This window comes from Salvia miltiorrhiza, chromosome 1 (assembly GCF_028751815.1).
Source record: "Salvia miltiorrhiza cultivar Shanhuang (shh) chromosome 1, IMPLAD_Smil_shh, whole genome shotgun sequence".
NCBI lineage: Eukaryota > Viridiplantae > Streptophyta > Magnoliopsida > Lamiales > Lamiaceae > Salvia > Salvia miltiorrhiza.
In genome coordinates this window covers 3,284,903-3,303,677 of record NC_080387.1, presented here as the reverse complement: position 1 = coordinate 3,303,677, position 18,775 = coordinate 3,284,903, and the positions used below count along the sequence as shown (strand labels likewise).

The following is an 18,775-nucleotide window of genomic DNA, read 5'->3' as shown; positions in this document are numbered from 1 at the left end:
GTTAGCCTTGAGTCTTGAATGCGATAGGTGAAGCTATAGGGAGCTATTCTTTGTGTACGCTTGGGAGTTAATTTATTCCTTGGAGTCTTGAATGTAAAGGGGGGGTAAATTAATCTACTTTCATAGGTGTTCGTTAGAGAAGCTTGTGAATAGTTGTGTGATCTCTCATCATAACTGGATTAAATTGGTACATAGGATTAATAGATTTATAGCGTAGATTTAGTTAATGAATTTACTACCCTAGGATCGGTTGTTTTTAATATTTGAATTCGTCTACATACTTTTATTTATCGTTATTTGCGTTTTAGTTTAAGTAAATCAATCTCTACCTTCTGTTGCCTGTCTACTATTAAAGTTTGTTTAGGAGATAGCTAGAGTTATTTCGATTTTCAGTCCCTGTGGAAACGATACTCGACTTGCTATTTTTGTGCTACAATTACACTGTTTAGTTGCAGTTTTTGTTGCTAAGAAATTAGTGATCAACTTTTTGGCGCCGTTGCTGGGGACTGTTTTAGAAATTGCTTTAATATTTCCGATAGGACTTAGTAGTACTTCAGGCGTTTACTGTTTATTTTTATTTTTATTTTTCTAATTCTTGTTTTTTTTTTTTCAGGCACTGCATACGATGGCTACTAATGAACAGATTCGTGCTCTACAGGAGCAGCTGCAACAACTGTTAGACGCTCAAGCTGCTAAAGAGGCTCAGAAACAACCAGCCATCAATGAAGCATTCATTCCGCAGTATGTGTATCAGGAGCCTCCACGAGTGAACGTTCACAACTTTGAGCTGAAAACGGGTTTGATCACGATGGTCCAACAGAGCCAATATAGTGGACAAGCGATCGAAGACCCTAATGCGCACCTGGCGCATTTCCTGGAGCTGTGTAGCACGGTGAAGATGAATGGTGTCCCCGATGACATTATCCGTCTTCGTCTTTTTCCCTTCTCACTGCGGGATAAGGCGAAGTCGTGGTATCATACGCTGCAGCTGGGAGAAAATATCGTGTGGGAGGATTTGGCACATGCATTCCTACGCAAGTTTCATCCGCCTGGACTTACGTTGAAACTGAAGATGGACATCATGCAGTTTCAACAGTACGATGGAGAAAAGCTAGCGGAGAGTTGGGAGAGGTATCAAGAGAAGTTGAGAAAGTGCCCAAGCCACGGATTTGATGAAGGCACGCTCATTATCATGTTCTACAATGCTTGTGGAGAGCGTACAAGAATGCATTTGGACACAGCTGCAGGAGGTTCTCTGCTTCAGAAAGGCAGTTCAGAGGCTTGGAACATCATAGAGAGTATGGCTGCTACAAGCTACCAATGGCCAGTAGAAAGAGTACAATTGAAGAGGGTGGCAGCTGCTTCCAGTTCTGATCCTATGGCAGCAATGGTTACTCAACAGGCAGCGATGGCTACACAGCTGGCAGAGCTGACTACAAAAATTGGTGCGTTGAATGTTGGACGTCATGAGCAAGCTGTGATAGACCCGTTAGGCATGGAAGATGTCAATTATGTGAATGGCAGAAATTATGGGAATTTCCAGCGAGGACAGCCTAGGAATGCATGGCAGAGGTCAACAATTTCAGCAGGGTCAGCAGCAATTCCAGCCAGGAGCACGCCCGCATCCTAACCTTTCTTACGGCAATCCGAACAATGCTTTGCAGCCTCCACCTGAATTTTCTGTATCTAGCGGAGGAGTTATAAATGAGCCGAAGAAAGTATCACTGGAGGATATGATGCAGCAGATGTTAACAGAGATGTCTATCATGAAGACAACTGTTAATACAAGGATGACCAATTTGGAGTCTCAAGTGGGTCATATTGGAAATAATTTTTCAGCACTTTCCAAGCAAGTACAGATGTTGGAGACTCAAGTTGGTCAGATGGCCAACCAAGCAGCTGCGCAGCACACACCAGGAAAGTTTCCTAGCAACACTGAAATCAATCCTAAAAATCAGTGTAATGCGATTCTTCCAAGGAGCGGGACTCAATATCAAAATCATACAAAGCAGCGGAATCCAGAGCAGCGAGACGATAGGAATGGCAAGGGAAAAGGTGTCGAGATTGTTGAGGAGGATGATTTGGAGACGATTGTATGCGATACGCCGCCTACTTCTAAGGCATCGAGTTCCTCTGCTGTTAAGAAGCCTATTCCTACTCCTATGTTTCGCAGGACAGAGTACAAGCCTGTAGCACCCTTCCCGAATAGCCTAGCAAAGCCAAAGATGGATCAGAAGTTAGCCAAGTTCATGGAGATGTTTTCAAAGCTTCACATCAACATTCCTTTACTTGATGCTTTGAGAGATATGCCAGGCTATGCCAAGTTCCTCAAGGATGCAGTCTCCAACAAGAAGAAGTTGGGGAAATATGAGACGATTAATCTTTCCGAGGAATGCAGTGCAGTGCTACAAAGGAAGCTACCATTGAAGTAAAAGGATCCTGGCAGCTTTACCATCGCTTGTATGATGGGAGGATAGAATTTCTCTCGTGCTCTTTGTGATTTAGGGGCTAGCATCAATTTGATGCCTCTCTCTATTTTCAACCGGTTGGAGATTGGAGATATCAAGCCTACCTCTATTGCATTGCAGATGGCAGATCGTTCCATCACATATCCCAAGGGAATTGTGGAGGATGTCCTAGTGCAGGTGGAGCAGTTTATTTTTCCTGCAGATTTCGTAGTTTTGGACATGCCGGAGGACAAGAATACTCCATTGATCTTAGGACGTCCGTTCCTAGCTACCGGCCGTGCTCTTATTGATGTGCAGGATGGAGATCTCACATTTAGAGTCAATGATGAAAAATTGACTCTATCTATCTATGATGCTATGAGAAAACCAGCCGAGCCGCCGCTGGATGAGTGCAACATGATCGACTCTCTGATAGCTTTTCCTGCAGCTGTAGAGGATCCTTTGGAGGAGTGTATCACACAGAAACCTCCACCAAAGGAAGTTCCCCAGAATGAAGTGATTAATTTGGCTGACAGTTTTCTAGCAAATTTGGAGGATGAAGAGGTTGAGAAGAATGAGCCCCCCAAGTTTGAAGCCAAGAAAAAAACTCCAAAACCAAAAGAAGTTCTGACTTTTGAGAAGTGTTTGTTTTTGGAGTATGATGGGGGGTCTTTGAAAACCCATACCCCCAAGAAGAAGAAAGTGAAATTCCGGATTTTTCGGAATAAGAATGAAAAAGGGGCAATGCTTGTGGAGGATGTCCGAGCCAAGAGAAGTGTTTTGGTGGAGAGGGCACCCAAGAGTAGAAAAACCTTCCAATGGTTAGAATGCTGTTTCCGACCTCCATGAGTTTTTGAGGTATCGTCGAGCTCTAGACGTTAAATTAAGCACTTGTTGGGAGGTAACCCAACCTTTTTCTTTGTTTTGTTTTCCTTTCGTTTAGTTTCTTTTTGTTTCTTTGTTTTCTTTGTTTAGTGCAGTGTTGAGCTTGGAAGATGCGGGAACTCGCGCCTTGTTCATACCACCACCATGGAGCATGTATTTCTGTGAGTAGTGACACACATATCATCATCCCTCCAAACTTATTTTCGAACTTATGTTCTGTAATAAGTTTGGGGGAGGGGGGTGAGAGTAGATATGTGTATCACTTTTATTATTTTTGTTGGCTTTATTGTTTCATCTTGCTTGGTTGGTGGTGTGTGTTTGTGATTGTTTTTTAGATGATTATTGCTCCATTAGATTTTTTGGTGAGATGCCAATGATGATTTCTGTTAAAAAAATATTGAATTTGATTTTCTTTGATGATTTGAGCATAATTGGAACTAATTTGCATAATTCTAGAGTGATTTTAACCTTGACTTTTGGACGTTGAATAAACCTGTGAGATTTTGAGCCATAACTGTTTATAATACACAGTTTATTCTTTGTTGTGAGTTTTGTCATGCATGTGGTGATCTTCTAGAACTTGCCATGGTTTCTGTGTCGAGGTTGCTGTTGTGCCCAGGATTAGGAGATGATTTTAGGCCATCTTTTGTTAGCCACTTTATTATCCCAAACACTGTCTTTAACGAAAAATTATCATTTGTTATCCACTTTGAGCCTATTTAGCTTTTATTCTTTAGCCGGATGATTAGGGGGTGATGAAGTATATGGGGATCTTTGTGTGGTGAATATTCATAGTGGGTTGTGAAAAAAGAAGGGATGATTTTGTGTTACTATTTACTCTTATGAGCTCTAGAAAAGTTGTGGAAAGAAAAGAGAAAAAAAAGTTGTTGAAAAAAAAAGAGAAAAAAAGAAAGAAGAAAAAAAAAGAAAAAAAAAGTGTAAAGTCGAGTGTTTATTGAGAAATTTGTTAGAAAATCGACTTTGTTTGTTGGAAATAAATGGAGAGCATAAAAGAGTGTTTAGTTTTGTATGGTGATGATTAAATCCCTTGAGTAGTGTTGATTATGGTGATATAGTTGGGTGGAAGATGGAATTTATTCCATACTTGATTAGTGAAGTCATATGGTGTTCTTGATTTATTTGAGTCACTTAGCCTATATTTCCCTACCTTAACCAATGTCCCTACATTATAACCCAAAGAAAAAGACCTTTTTGATCTTAGTCCTGGCACACTTTTAGCGATGGAGATTGTAGACGATTGGCAAGCTAATGGTAAGTGATCTATATTGCATTGAATTCGATGAGAGTATACACGTCCCGTTCCATCAAATTGAGAGTTGAGTGATACACATACCTTGTGAGATTCAATTGTTTGGAATGTCAAGGTTGATATTGCTATAGGTTGTGTATATTGGTGAATTTTGTGCTTAATTGTTGAGGATTTGAGAATTCTATCATTCTTTATCTTTCGGAGGCATTGATGAGCTAGATTTCTTACCCATTCGTGTTATTGATTTTATTCTTCCCATTATTCGAGGACGAACAATGGCTTAAGTTTGGGGGAGTTGATAACACTCATATTTCCATGGTTTTTAATATTCATATGATGTTAATTTTATAGGAAATTGAGTGTTGGATGATTGTTTTGTGCTTAATTTGCTTTATCTTGTGAAACATGAATCTTACTCGAACTTTGAAGGAATTTTCAGATTTATTGAGTTCGAATTTGGAACAATGTTCTGAAATAGAAGTTGTAGATCGTCTCGATACGAGTTCGTGAGCGCAAACGGATCATAAATCGGAGTTCGGACGAGAAAGTTATGGCCGAAAGAAAAATGTCGCGCGCAGCAGTCAAAATTCGGCGACCTAAACGGCGACCGCCGAAAATTGGCATTTTAAAGAAGAAATTCGGCGACCTAAACGGCGACCGCCGAGTTGGTCGCCGAAATCCCTGTTCAGATATTGGCCTGGTGGAGAAAAAACGGCGATCGCCGAATGTTAGCTGTTTTCAGGCCAAATTCGGCGACCTGTTCGGCGACCGCCGAACGGGTCGCCGTTTTTAGGCGTGTTTTCGTTTTTTCCGCGTTTTTACGATTTTTCAAGTTATTTTCGGTTTAGAACTTGGTTTTTCACCCTAAGACAATAAATAGGTCCTCTTTTGACCTATCTAGGGTTCCCAGCTTTAGTTTTTCAGTTCCCAACATTCATATTTCAGTTTTATAGCTTTAGAATATTTTAGCTTTCCAGTTTTCAAGGCTTGGATCAAGATTGAAGATTCAAGTCGCTACAATCGTTTTAATTCGATTTTTATACAATTTGTTTTTACAATTGCGTTCAATTTAATTATGTTTATGTTTGATTTTGCTATGTCTGGCTAATTTCCTTTAGCTGATTCTAGGGTTTGTAAATAGTTGATTGAATTTATGTGATTTATTTTATTAATACCTTTGTGCCTTCTAGTTTATGATTCATGATTCCTGGTGCTTAATTTCTTGTGAATTATTTGGCCAATAATTTACATGTCTAGTTGTTCAGTTTGAGTCTTGAATGCGATAATTGTTCAGCCGATTCAGGAATGCATGATATAGTGTTAGCCTTGAGTCTTGAATGCGATAGGTGAAGCTATAGGGAGCTATTCTTTGTGTACGCTTGGGAGTTAATTTATTCCTTGGAGTCTTGAATGTGAAGGGGGGGGGTAAATTAATCTACTTTCATAGGTGTTCGTTAGAGAAGCTTGTGAATAGTTGTGTGATCTCTCATCATAACTGGATTAAATTGGTACATAGGATTAATAGATTTATAGCGTAGATTTAGTTAATGAATTTACTACCCTAGGATCGGTTGTTTTTAATATTTGAATTCGTCTACATACTTTTATTTATCGTTATTTGCGTTTTAGTTTAAGTAAATCAATCTCTACCTTCTGTTGCCTGTCTACTGTTAAAGTTTGTTTAGGAGATAGCTAGAGTTATTTCGATTTTCAGTCCCTGTGGATACGATACTCGACTTGCTATTTCTGTGCTACAATTACACTATTTAGTTGCAGTTTTTGTTGCTAAGAAATTAGTGATCAGTACACCACCTATCTGATCAAGAAGGGAGGCCTCTCACTAGGCCATGGGACATCAGTCATTTGAAGAAATTTTATGTGTAAATTCTCAGCACAGCTATCACTAAATACTCTTTTTCCGCACAAGGGTTTTAACGAGGTTTGGGACCATGGTCATTATCAAAAAAGATCTATGGTTTTAGGCGACATCTGTCTCTCCTTTATTTTATCGCGTCAACACAAACACAAGCTTACTAAAACTAAGGCATTAATTGCACACTCAGGCATCAATTGCAAAACTAAGGCATTAATTGCATTCTCAGGCATCAATTGCAAAACTTAGGCCTTCATGGCAGCGCAGGCATTAATTGCACAATCAGGCATCAATTGCAAAACTAATGCATTAATTGCATTCTCAGGCATCAATTGCAAAACTTAGGCCTTCATGGCAGCGCAGGCATTAATTGCACACTCAGGCATCAATTTCATATACTTAGGCATTAATTGCAAAACTAAGGTCTTAATGGTAGCGCAGACATCAATCACCGACTTATGCATTAATTACAAAATTCAAAATACAGAAGTACGCTCAAATAAATTACCATCATTGTGGCGATACATAAATATTTCCATCCCAATCTGGGGGACTACCTAGGCATATCACACGCTCGAAAACCTGCGTAGCTGTAATGTTGCCTGGGTTCAAATATAAGGTATTGTTATCGCAATTACTTGCACCAACACAGAGAGATTCGAAATATGAAAAAGCCTAGCTAAAGGGTAGCACAGGCATGCTACTTACTCGAGGGACAACATAGGCAGAAAAAGACGGCGCATCCAACTCCAGGAAGGGAGGGGATCACAAGAGAATAACATCGCAAAGGCGTCCATACTTAGCAAAATTTCGATCGCATCCATACTTAGTCAAATTTTAGTGCTTTTCACGGAGAACAAATGAAGGCGGAAATAGAAAGTTACGTAGACAAGCATGAAATAAGGGAGTACCATAAGATAGAAATAAACATGAAATAACGTCGCCAACGATTACACAAATATTGATCAAATTTTACATAGCTGATTGTTCTTGAAGACAAAATAAAATAAAACGTCCTAGGGAGGGAAGGGGGAGCAGCTCAGTTGGGACGCTAGGGGGAAGTAGGGCTCTCCGCAATAATCTCCTCGTCAATATGTTCTTCCTCCTCGCCACCCGCACCGCTAGTCGGCTGCGCACCCTTGGGGTTCACCAGCTTCTGCGCCGCCTCAGGCGGGACCACCTGCACTAGCACAAGTGCAACTACTGTCTGCACTGCCTCAGGTGGGATCGCCTTCTGTGCCGTCTTGGAGGCCAAAGTTTTTTTACCTTTGGGGGAAGGAACGAGCTTAGCCGAGGGAGGAGGAGGATAAATAAGGCCATCCCCAGGGCATTTACCCCGAGGGGAATGGACGGTGCTGCGCAACTGGTCCAGGAAAGGAGACCGGACCACTAGTTGAGAAGGAAGGGTGTCCGTAGTCTCATTTCGAGCAAAGAGCCGAAGCGCTTTGTCTAAAACTGGAAGTCACCAACCAGGAGTGGGAGGGGTAGCAGGATCAATCATCAATTCGAATAACTTGCCCTCGTCCACTTGCCTTAATAGCGCCTCAGGGTCAAGTCGGCTGCGCTGATCAGGGGTAGCCTCAATTTGATCTAGAGCCAATCGGCTAACCTCCTCCGCGACAAATTACAGCGCATGCCCCGCAAGAAGAAGCATTTCAGGAGAATGGCGGAAGACCTGTAGGGTATCTTCCAGCATGTAACGCAGGAAAAGTTGGCCTCGCCCAGATAAGAAATATTAACGACGGTGCTCCCGGATGCCACGGGCAAAGGCCTCATTCTCCTTCTCGGCAACGCTGGCCTTTAGCTCATTCAATTTCACCCTAGTCTCCTCAGAGAGAGAAGCTCGAAGGGCTTGCAGCTCTTCCTCCTTGCTGTTGGACATGTGGGCCAGCTCGTCCTCTACAGACTCTTTCTCTATTCTCATCTTCTCTGTTTCAGCCCTAGACCTGCACAGCTACGTTTGCAGGTCCGTATTATCAGCCAGGGACGCCATCAGTTCCTTCTCTTTCTCTTGGATGATGGAGGCAGCAGGGGTCATGTGTCGGGAAGCAGCCAAGTACTTTACTCGCATATGCGCAAACACGAGAATAATTAATAAACAAGAATGGAATAACCGGGTACAACAAATCAAAATGGAAGTATATATGACATACCTGCTCCACATCCAAACACATATCGAAGGCAAAGTCCTTCATGTCCATAACATCGTACTTGCGCAGGTCGACAGAGGTGACTTACGATTCCATCTGAGACCGGCACTCCTAGCTGGTCAAATCACTCAGAGCGCGGGGGCCGGGTATCTGTACGACATAGTAGGACCCTACCGGCGCAGCTTTTGAGGGGGCACCCTCGAGAAGTTTATCGAATGAGGAATCCTTGCCCTCAACCGCGGTAGGGGCATCATGTTTCTTCCTCTTCTTTGGGGGTTGAGAAGAAGACGCTTGCCGCGCTTTCCGGCGTCGGCGATCACTCAGAGGCTCATCATCACCAGAGCCTTCTTCGCTCTCATCTCAGAGTTGTAAATACTGAAGTCCGGTAGGAGTGGGGGTTTGGCGGGGTTGTCCAGGGTTGAAGGACCCTGGATCCACACGCTCTGCGCAGGCGTTTCCTCTACCTCGTCTGGGACAGGGAGAAAGTGGAAGTTGACCAATTGGCCATATTTCTGAGACCTCCACATGCCTGCACAGGAACAAAGAAAATCATGAGATTATATTGTTAATACTTGAAACAATAACACGAGCATACCAACAATAAAGTGAAATCTTGAACAAACAATGATCAAAATATACCAATAGTGTCAGAGGGGCATCGAGAAAAGAGGCCAGCACCGTCCAAAATGGTTGAGGAAGTAACTAATTCAAGGACATTAAAGTCTTTATTCGCGAAGGCCTCATTCAAGGAGATTATAAAATTGTTCACCACATCGTTTAAACAGTCCTTATTTTGGGGTGGGGAGTGCTTCATCCGATGCCATTCCACCTCATTAGTGCCCGCGCAGTCCGCCCAAGTCCCTCTTCGCACTTGTATGAAGAAATACTTGTCACGAAATTTTTTATCCTTGGAGTTGAGACTACCAAGGAATTTCATATTCACGTTGGGTCTGGCAGTGAAGTTGTAATGACAGGCGGTACATTTAAGGATATGAGTTTTGTGGAATAGCTCTGCGCTATGGGGATAATGGTTGGCAGCGCAGAGGATGTGCAAAATATGCGCCCTGCGCAGGGAGGAGGGGGAGATTTGAAAGAAAGGGATCCCGAAGCGCTCACAGACATCGATGAGAAATCGGGAAGAAGGTAGGCGCAGACCTGCCTTCACCTGCGCAGTCCAGATCGGAATGGTGTGGGTGGTCCACTTACCATCGGCGTCGAGCATGTCATCCGGCTCCTATTGCATTCGGATCTTGAATTTCGTGTCCTCCACCAGAATGTATAGTAACTGCCGCATCTCAGCTACTTGAGCGGCGGTGATGATGGAGAGAGGGAAATAACAACCGCGGCATGTCATATCATCCTTCTCGTTCACTTGTCGTTGACGAGCATCCACCGTAGTCATAGTATGATATATACATATTCACAGAGAAATACACCTAAAGAGAAAGAAAAACTGAAGGCAGAAGATGAAGGAAGGGAGACCTAACCTGATAAGGGAAGTAGTAGTCGGATGGGAAAGGGGAACGGGGGGAACTGGAGACAGCGGAGGAGCAAGAAAATTGGTGGAGGATCGCAAAAACAGGGAAAGCTCGAGAGGAGGTTAATGGTGGAAAAGTACAGAGGGTAGAAAGAAGAAGATGAAGTGAAAGGAGAAGAGGTATTTATAAGCGGAAGAATTTGAATCGGTAAAGGGAGGGGGAAATAATTAGGGTTGGGATACGTGCGATTTGACAAAAAGAGCCACGATTATTCCAAAAAATGGCGGTTATAAACGAAGAGATGAGATTAAGTCAGATAAAAAGTAACGTGTTCGGGGAGAAGTGATGGTGTCAGATCATTTAATGAGAAGGGACGTGAATAAAAGGGAAGTCGCCTGTGCTGCCTGCCTGCGCTGACATTCCTGTGCAGAACAAAACATCCACAATAATCATCTGGTCTACGAAAATTCATAAGTATCGCTCCACCCCTTTTTTGTAGACTAGGGGAGGAGTACTTGATGAGGAATAAGGATCTCATCAACACAGGACCTACGAGTGCATACAAGTTGGTATGGTTAAACTAACAATGCAGGACTATGACAACGACGAGTCAATAGCCAAGATGCGGAGAACGTGGGGACTGCGCAGCCTTAGAGCTCAGTAATCAAGTCGCGCTAAGGGAAGCGTCTGCGCAGCCCTGAGGACAAGGTAATTCCGCTATACTGCGCAAGTTAATTTCATTAGTTATCGGAGGCTATATTGAAGGTTTCTCAATACAAGTAAAGAAGAAGACTGGGAAAAGTGATTGTCTGCACAGCCGGAACAACGCTAGCCTACGCTGCTCAGGGGGACATTAACAATTATAAAGCTGCAAGTTAGTTAGTAAAGAATATTCCTCCGATAATGACCTAGGCACGTACTCTAGCATGTGGAGTACGTGAATTAGAGTAGAAAGTCTAATGTACCCTTTGCCATTGTAAATTCCTATAAATACTTATTGTAACCTTCTTCACAAGTGAAGTTCCACGAAATACAAAATAGTGCTCTGAAGTTTTCTGGAGTTTTTCTACAAGTTTTCCACTAGTTTTCCGCGGTCTTTTTCACAACACATGTGATTTTCTTCATTTGAATAATGTTTAGATTAGGTGTTGGCGTGAGGCTTCACCAAATTTGATATCGGAAGATGATAATTATTACCTAAACTAAGAACATAAAACATACTTATTGTTATTCGCGAGAGAGTAGAAATAAGTATGAGGACATTAATCCTAAGGACTTTTTGGAGTTGCATATTTAAGAGTGATCCGGGGACGGTAGCCTTGCATGTAATCAACTGTTTGTATGCCACGGGAGTGGGTATAGACTAACTTTGAGATTGTCTTAGCATAATTTATCTTGGTTATCGAATTAAATCTGTTGGATATCTGAATCTGTTGAAACCTTTACCTTGGGATAATTTACTTTCATTAGTTTTTCCTTGCAGCTTGATTTGTTTTCATTCCAATTATTTATTTACTTTGCTTTAAACCAAAACTTCATATTTTATTTGTTCTCCAGATAGAGAAAGATAATTTAGGATAATAATTATTTATAATCAATTTCTGTGGAATACGACATTGCTTGCTACTATACACTATTGCACCGTACACTTGTGGTATGTTAAGAAACTAGCGAATAAGTTTTTGACGCTGTTGCCAGGGATTGGTTTATTATTGATGATTGTTTGAGACTAATCTAGATTTTATTTCTTTTATTTATTTATGTTCTTTATTTTTTTCCTGTGGTTCTGTGTAGTGACCCGCTCTTTTAATTGTATTTTAAATATAGTATCGCGATAATAAAATCGCATCTTTATTAGAATTCAGCTTATGATCCTGATTTAATTATCAGACAGAGTTATTATTTTAGCTTTGTGCTTTTGTATCGCGTGAGTAAATCGCGATGAGAATTATCGAGCCATTCAGTAATTATTATTTCCAAGTTATAACTGACTTAGCGAAGTCATGTTATTTACTAATTGAAAAACAGATGCTGTTATATTTTATTAGTGCTACTAGAAGTCTTGGAATTATTTCCAACTTTGCAGATTAAATCCACGGATTTAATTTAAGTTATTTTACAGTTTATCGATATTAGCAGACAAGAAAGCAGATATTAAACGAATACAGAAACGCGATGTTTAGGAACTCGAACCAGTATTTTATTTACAGTTTACAAATTACAAATTAGTTCACAGCTTGGGGAAATTCATAGTATTTTACAAGTTGGGACTTACATGGCCCACTTCTCAAGTTTGGAACACAAAAGTCAAAGAGAGAGAAAGGTAAAAGTGGAGTGCAGGAGCATCAGCCGACCACCCCTCTGCACTTCCATCTCCTCAGCCACCAGCAAGAGACTTCCAGCCACCTTCCATGGCTGCCCGGTTCCCTCAAGCCTCTACCTCCAACCACCCTATTCCTGCACATCTTCCTAGCATACTCAAGTATGCAGCATCATTTTCTCTATTAATACCAACCCAGCCAGCAAATGCTAATTTTCACTCTCAGTTCATTTCACCAAAAAACTTGAAGAACAACCGTGTGTTTCTACTAAACCTTTCAAGGTAAGGTTTGGCCTCAATATTCATCTCTTTTCATCAAAGTTCACCTGCATTAACAGAAGACCAATTCATTTAAGTCATTTCACAATCTATTCGAACTTCAACAGCCACCCATCAGCTCGAAAACATTCAAGGTATTCTACTATCTTGAATATTCAATTCAGTTCACATCCATGCTTAGCATAATCACAGTTCATCTACACGGTATATAGTCAAGATATGTTGTACAATAGGGAAATACTTTACAACAGAAGATTTTACATGCTTCACTTTCACTGCACTCTACAATAGCAATTACGAGAACTCACGACCACAAAAACCAGAACATTGAATCAATTTGAGATGAGTTACTTAGCTCTAGGGAAAAGGGGCCGACTACCCAAGCATCTGCCGGAACGGAGGGAGAAGGCGGCGAACCCTCGTCGTCTCGCCCGCATCAGAATAGCCGCGACACCGGAGTTGAGAAACAGGAACCGATCGGTTCTTGAGGGGGAAAATCAGTTGAACTTCTGGGGTGGGCTAGGGCTTTCGGCGGCGATCGCTCGCCGGATTCAGACGAGGAGGCGACCGCGACAATGATTTCCAGCTTAGGACTCGACTGAGTTCTGCGTGAGGAAGGAAGAAGAAGGACGTCGCCGGGGTTCGACGCGTCGGCAGACGACGGCTGAACAGCCGGAGAAGCGAAGCCGGTCAGATTTCAGCCGGAGGAGAAGAAGACCGCTCGACTGGGTTGAGGAGAAGGGGACGAGCGGCTTCTTCAGAGGGAGAATGGCGAGATTTGATTTTGAGGAGAGAGAGACCGAGAGTTGTTGAGAGAGAAAGAGTTTGGGCTTTTCTTTTAATTGTTTTGATAATTGGGCTGTGTTTTATTCTTTTGGGCCATTTTCCCTTATGTTTTGGGCCGATTTATTTTGTTTGGGCTTTAATTGTTTTAAAAGAATTGGGCTGAGATATTATTATTGATAGACTTCTATTTCCAAATCCCATATGTATATTGTTGGGCCGGCTATTGTTTCATTTGGGCCGATTTAATTGATTATTGAGCTAAGAATTAATTCTTTACAGATCACATTGATTATTATTTGGACTCCTCAATTATTCTTTTGAGACGATTGCAGTATATTAATTCGCGTCATTCTTGGTTAATTATTAGGCTACTTGTTGAGCCTCTTAATTAATAAACTTAATATTATTTCCTTCAAGCCCAGATTATTTTAAAGTGAGCTGACCTTGTTTATTTAATTAAAGCCACGTGTTTTATTTAATTAATCGGCTACCTTATTTTGAGCCATTAATTAATTAAAGTTACATTAGTATTTATATTCTACTGTCAAGCCCGATAATTCTTACGGGGTTACTTATGGGATGAACCGAGTCAGTTCCTTCTATTTATCGAATACAAGGACGAGATTGTTTTTTTTTACGATTTAGAATGTTCCGATGGGGAAGGAAGAGTTACAACTTTATTCGACCACGATAAACGAGAGTTAGCTAAATCCATTAACGAGGATCAACAGTAGAAATTCCCGACTATCGCTCAAAGGATTAGTTCATGCATACCAGATTCATGCATGGTTACTTATGCATTCTCATTCTGAGAGTTTTTCCCGAGTAAGTATCTTATATTTTTCTCGCAATCAAGGTCAAGGTCGGGATTAATAGCCAATCAAGGAATCACCGAATCACCAAGATCTCAAATCAGGTGGGTTTATTTTCAGATATATCAAATCAGTTTAATGTTACTTTCAAGCAAGTTATTTCATTACAGAATCTATGAACAGAAAGTTATTTCAGTTATTTCAGTTATTGTCTTGCCATAAAATATTTCAGTTTAGTATGATATCTATCTGATGAGGCAATGCCAGTTAAAGTAATCGAATTCGGGTCCTGAGCAGTTGATAGCTATCCTGCCAGGGCTAGTGTACACCCAGGGCCGTGAGCCATCTAGCGGGTTGGCCGGTCAGGTGTCCGTGAGAGGTGGCCACCTCTCCGGCACACAAGCTTCAGATATGATAAAATACAATGAGAACTTAGACTGATCAGTCAAACTTTAAGAATCACAAAAGAATTTAGTAAGCTTGGGCTTATTTCATGAAAACTCCCTTGCTATACTGATAAGATGGCATGACAATTTATGTTTTCACTGCAAGTTTCTATAGGCATATGTACCCACTGAGTACTTTTGTACTCAGCCCTGCATGTATTTCTAAATGTGCAGGTTGAGCAGTAGCCGGTGGTGATGAAGTGACAAGCAGAAAATCCCTTTTGTCTGAAGATATATGTATTAATGAACTCTTGAGTACATGTCTTCATACGTGTAATCAGAATCTTCTTCCGCTGCGTACTCAAAGGAATTTCATGTTATTTTTGGCTAAATCGGAGCTACCCGAACTTACTAGTTTGACTAAGTCATCACGACTCTAATTCCGTTGTAAATGTTCCCTTCATTATTAATATTTTAGTATGTTTCTCCGTTGTTTATTATTTATTCGTTCATCCCCTTTTTATCTCGCTTCTTATCTCCAACCCTTGGTCATGGTTTCTCGGCTTAATTATCCTTAATTAAGTCCGGTCGTGACATTCTGATTTTTGCATCTGGAGTTTTCTAGGTAGTGCATGAACACACGATCTCGGAGCCTACCTCACTACAAAAAAACAGCTGAATTGGGACAGAACTAACGACGGAATCAAGTTCCGTCATAAAATTATAACAGATTAACGATAGACCAACGACCACTTACATTTTCAACAGTTAACGACGGAATTAGCGACGGAATTTCCGTCATAAGTATTTGCTACGGAATTATTCCGTAGTTAAAATTAAGAAATATATAATTATAAAATAATTTAAATTTAACGACGGAATTATTCCGTAGTTAGAATTAAAAAAAATATATGATTTAAATAATTAAATATTAACGACAAAATTATTCCGTAGTTAAAAATAAAAAATATATATTATTTAAATAATTAAAAATTTAGCGATAGAATTATTCCGTAGTTAAAATTATTAATTATTTAAATAATTTAAATTTAATTACGCTCGTTAAATTTCATATTATAAGAAAAAAAGAAATGGTGGCTTTATCCCTTTACTCCCCGTCTTTCCCCCCTTTTCTCTCTCTCTACGCCCTAATCCTCCCCGCCGAGAACCACCACCCCTCTCCAATTCGTCTCATTCGATCCGATCTGCGCCTCTGGCAAGCTCATCGCCATCGCCGCCACCAACGACGACTTCCTCCCCGCCCTCTCTCAGCCTCTAATTTTCGATCCGCTCTCCGAAAAATGGACCCTCGGCCTGTAGCTTGTCTGCGCCCGCCGCTGGTGCGTCGCCGGCGCCTCTCGCGGCGCCGTCTTCGTCGTCAGCGGGATCGGCTCACAATACAACAGAGTTATGATTTTACTTGTAAGTGGAGGGAAAAGCTCACACCTATTTTTGTTCACCGAAGATCTTTTCTTCATTTATGGTTATCACTAGGTTTGGCAATCTACGTTTAATACGTCTCAGTTATGGTTATCTATTTCCGCAAAGGTGATTTTTTCCTATTGACATATCATTCCTTATGAATTGGAAGTGGAAAGAAAGCTTGAGAGAAATAGCACACCGCTAAAATTATTTATAACTTCGTAAAACCATGTTACAGGCTTAAATGTTATTTTTAGATGAAAATCATATTATTAGAATTGCAACTTATTGAAAATCAGTTCACATACTTGTTTTGTATTTTTATATATTTTGAAAAGGATGGTTCTGTTTGGTGTGAGGAAATTTATGAAATGGTGCTATTGCCGTCTTTGGCAAAATGGATCTTGGTCTTGTAATTGGGGATTATCTTGGTGAAACCTCTCCCTGTCTTCTTCTCTCTCTTGCACGTACACACACACTTACATTTAAATATTTTTATTCATCTGTTCTTTTAACCACCTTTTGTATTTCCAACAATTGGCAGGTTCATTTTGTGGCTTTGTTTGGACGTTGAATTATTTATTGGACGGAAAAATCAACAATGTTGCTGACAACAAAGCTAAGCTTGCTATCTATTCCAATGATAGCAAATATGCAGCTGTGTATGTTTTCCTCATCCAAATCTTGGTCTCCAAAATTGCATTTCAAACAATCCACAAGTTTCCCATTATTTGAGTGTGTGTGTTTGTTGATAGAACTCTCATTCTACAGTGACAAGAATGCTCATGCTTCTAAAGAAACTAATTGAAACAAAGGTAAGAGGATATTTTCATGGTTTTTTGTTCCAATAGATCGGCTGCTTTCATTCAAATCTTTCGTGTATAATCTACACATGTAAACAGGTTTGCAGATTTTAGTGCTAATGTGGCTGTAGATGGCAACATTGTCAACTTAGGACTCTGGGATACTGCAGGTATTATTTCCCCTTTTTACTATATAACTATATCCCTTTTCTGGAAACTCAAACTGCTGACATATATACATTTTTTCTTTTCTTTGTGAATTTAAAGGGCAAGAAGATTACAGCAGGTTGAGGCCCCTCAGTTACAGAGGCGCTGACATTTTTGTGTTGGCTTTCTCTTTAATTAGTAGGGCTAGCTATGAAAATGTCCTTAAGAAGGTATACATTTCATTTCCCCTTTCTGTCTGTGTGTCTTCTTTCTTTCTTGCATAAGAGCTTCATTAATCATTAATCATCTGCTCCAGTAAACAGAAAATGCATAATTCTCTGCCTTCACTATTTAAGTAATCTGCATATGTCTAGAACTAGTCCTTTTAGAATTTGAAGTCTTGTTGTACATTTGCTCTTTGTGTGTGTGTGTGTGTTGTTTCTTGCATAATTGCTTTAATCATCTGCTGCAGTAAATAGCAAATGCATAATTCTATGCCTTCACTATTTAAGTAATCTGCATATATCTAGAACTAGGCCTTTGCAGAATGTGAAGTCTTGTTGTGCTCAGAATTTTGATTGTTGTTTCTTCAGTGGATGCCCGAGCTTCGTCGTTTCGCTCCCAATGTTCCAATCGTGCTAGTTGGAACAAAGTTAGGTAAGATTCTAAGTTGGTTGAATGTATAAAAGGAGACATATGTGATATAATGGCCTCACATTGGTTACACGTTTTCCCTGTGTAGATCTCCGGGACGACAGGGGTTATCTTGCTGATCATATAGGAGGATCTAGCATCATCACCACAACCCAAGTGTGTACATTACATCTTTCTTTTTTGTATTTTGTTGGATTTGGTATGTGATAACGTTGACAAAGGCGGGCTCAACTTGTGTAGGGCGAGGAGCTGAGGAAACAGATTGGTGCAGCAGCTTACATAGAATGCAGCTCCAAGTTATTATGTCTATAAATCGATTTACAGGTGGCAAGGAAAGTATGAAGATTCACCATATGCAACTTCCAAGTGAGCCAACAAAGAAATCATCAGTCAATGGGTTCAACGATCTTCAGTTCGACTGAAAATCATCTCCTTGATCTCTTCGGCGTTTATTTGGTTTCGACTGTTTGTGTAGCTTAAGACCATTGGTGTTGGGAAAGATATGCATATGCAAAGGAGAAAACAAGAAAATGGCACATTGTAGAATTTTTTTCATTACAGTTTTTACCCTTCAACTTTTCTACTCTTTGTTTTACTAGTTGCAGAAAATGGCACATTGTAGGTTTGTTGAATGTTAGCCCTCCAATTTGTATGAGATTAGTTGAATTTGAAGTTGGTTTGTTGAATACGTTAATAGATGAATTTCTATGATATTGGATTGTTATTGCATTTTGAGTAATGTTGAATTGTTTGATATTTAAAATTATTGTAATGTGGTATTATTGATGTTTATAAAGGTTTTTATTTTTTTATATATAAAAAAATTTATAAATAGCGACGGAACTACGACAGAATTATGATGAATGGAGGTAAGCTTCTGCGACGGAATAATTCTGTAGCTAGCGCTCTTACAACCAAACTAGTATTGCCCACGCGCGTTGCGCGGATATTAGGTCTTTTCTTTAATATAAAAATTTATAATTATTTATATAATTAATACAGATTGTGCTATTTGAGATATTTTTTTAAAGGTCTAAAAGATAAATAAATACTTGCAATTATG

The 18,775-nt window shown here is 40.3% G+C and overlaps 1 protein-coding gene across 1 annotated transcript; it reads left to right on the top strand.

The window, feature by feature from the left end:
• Positions 1–17,002: 17,002 nt before the first annotated feature.
• Positions 17,003–18,441, top strand: LOC130985664 (rac-like GTP-binding protein ARAC7; the record flags this gene model as incomplete). The annotated part of the gene is made up of 5 exons (XM_057909105.1): positions 17,003–17,081; positions 17,179–17,288; positions 17,652–17,715; positions 17,801–17,868; positions 17,953–18,441. Coding segments are annotated over 5 exons (393 nt in total), but the record flags the coding sequence as incomplete, so codon positions are not given.
• Between the last annotated feature and the right edge of the window lie 334 nt (positions 18,442–18,775).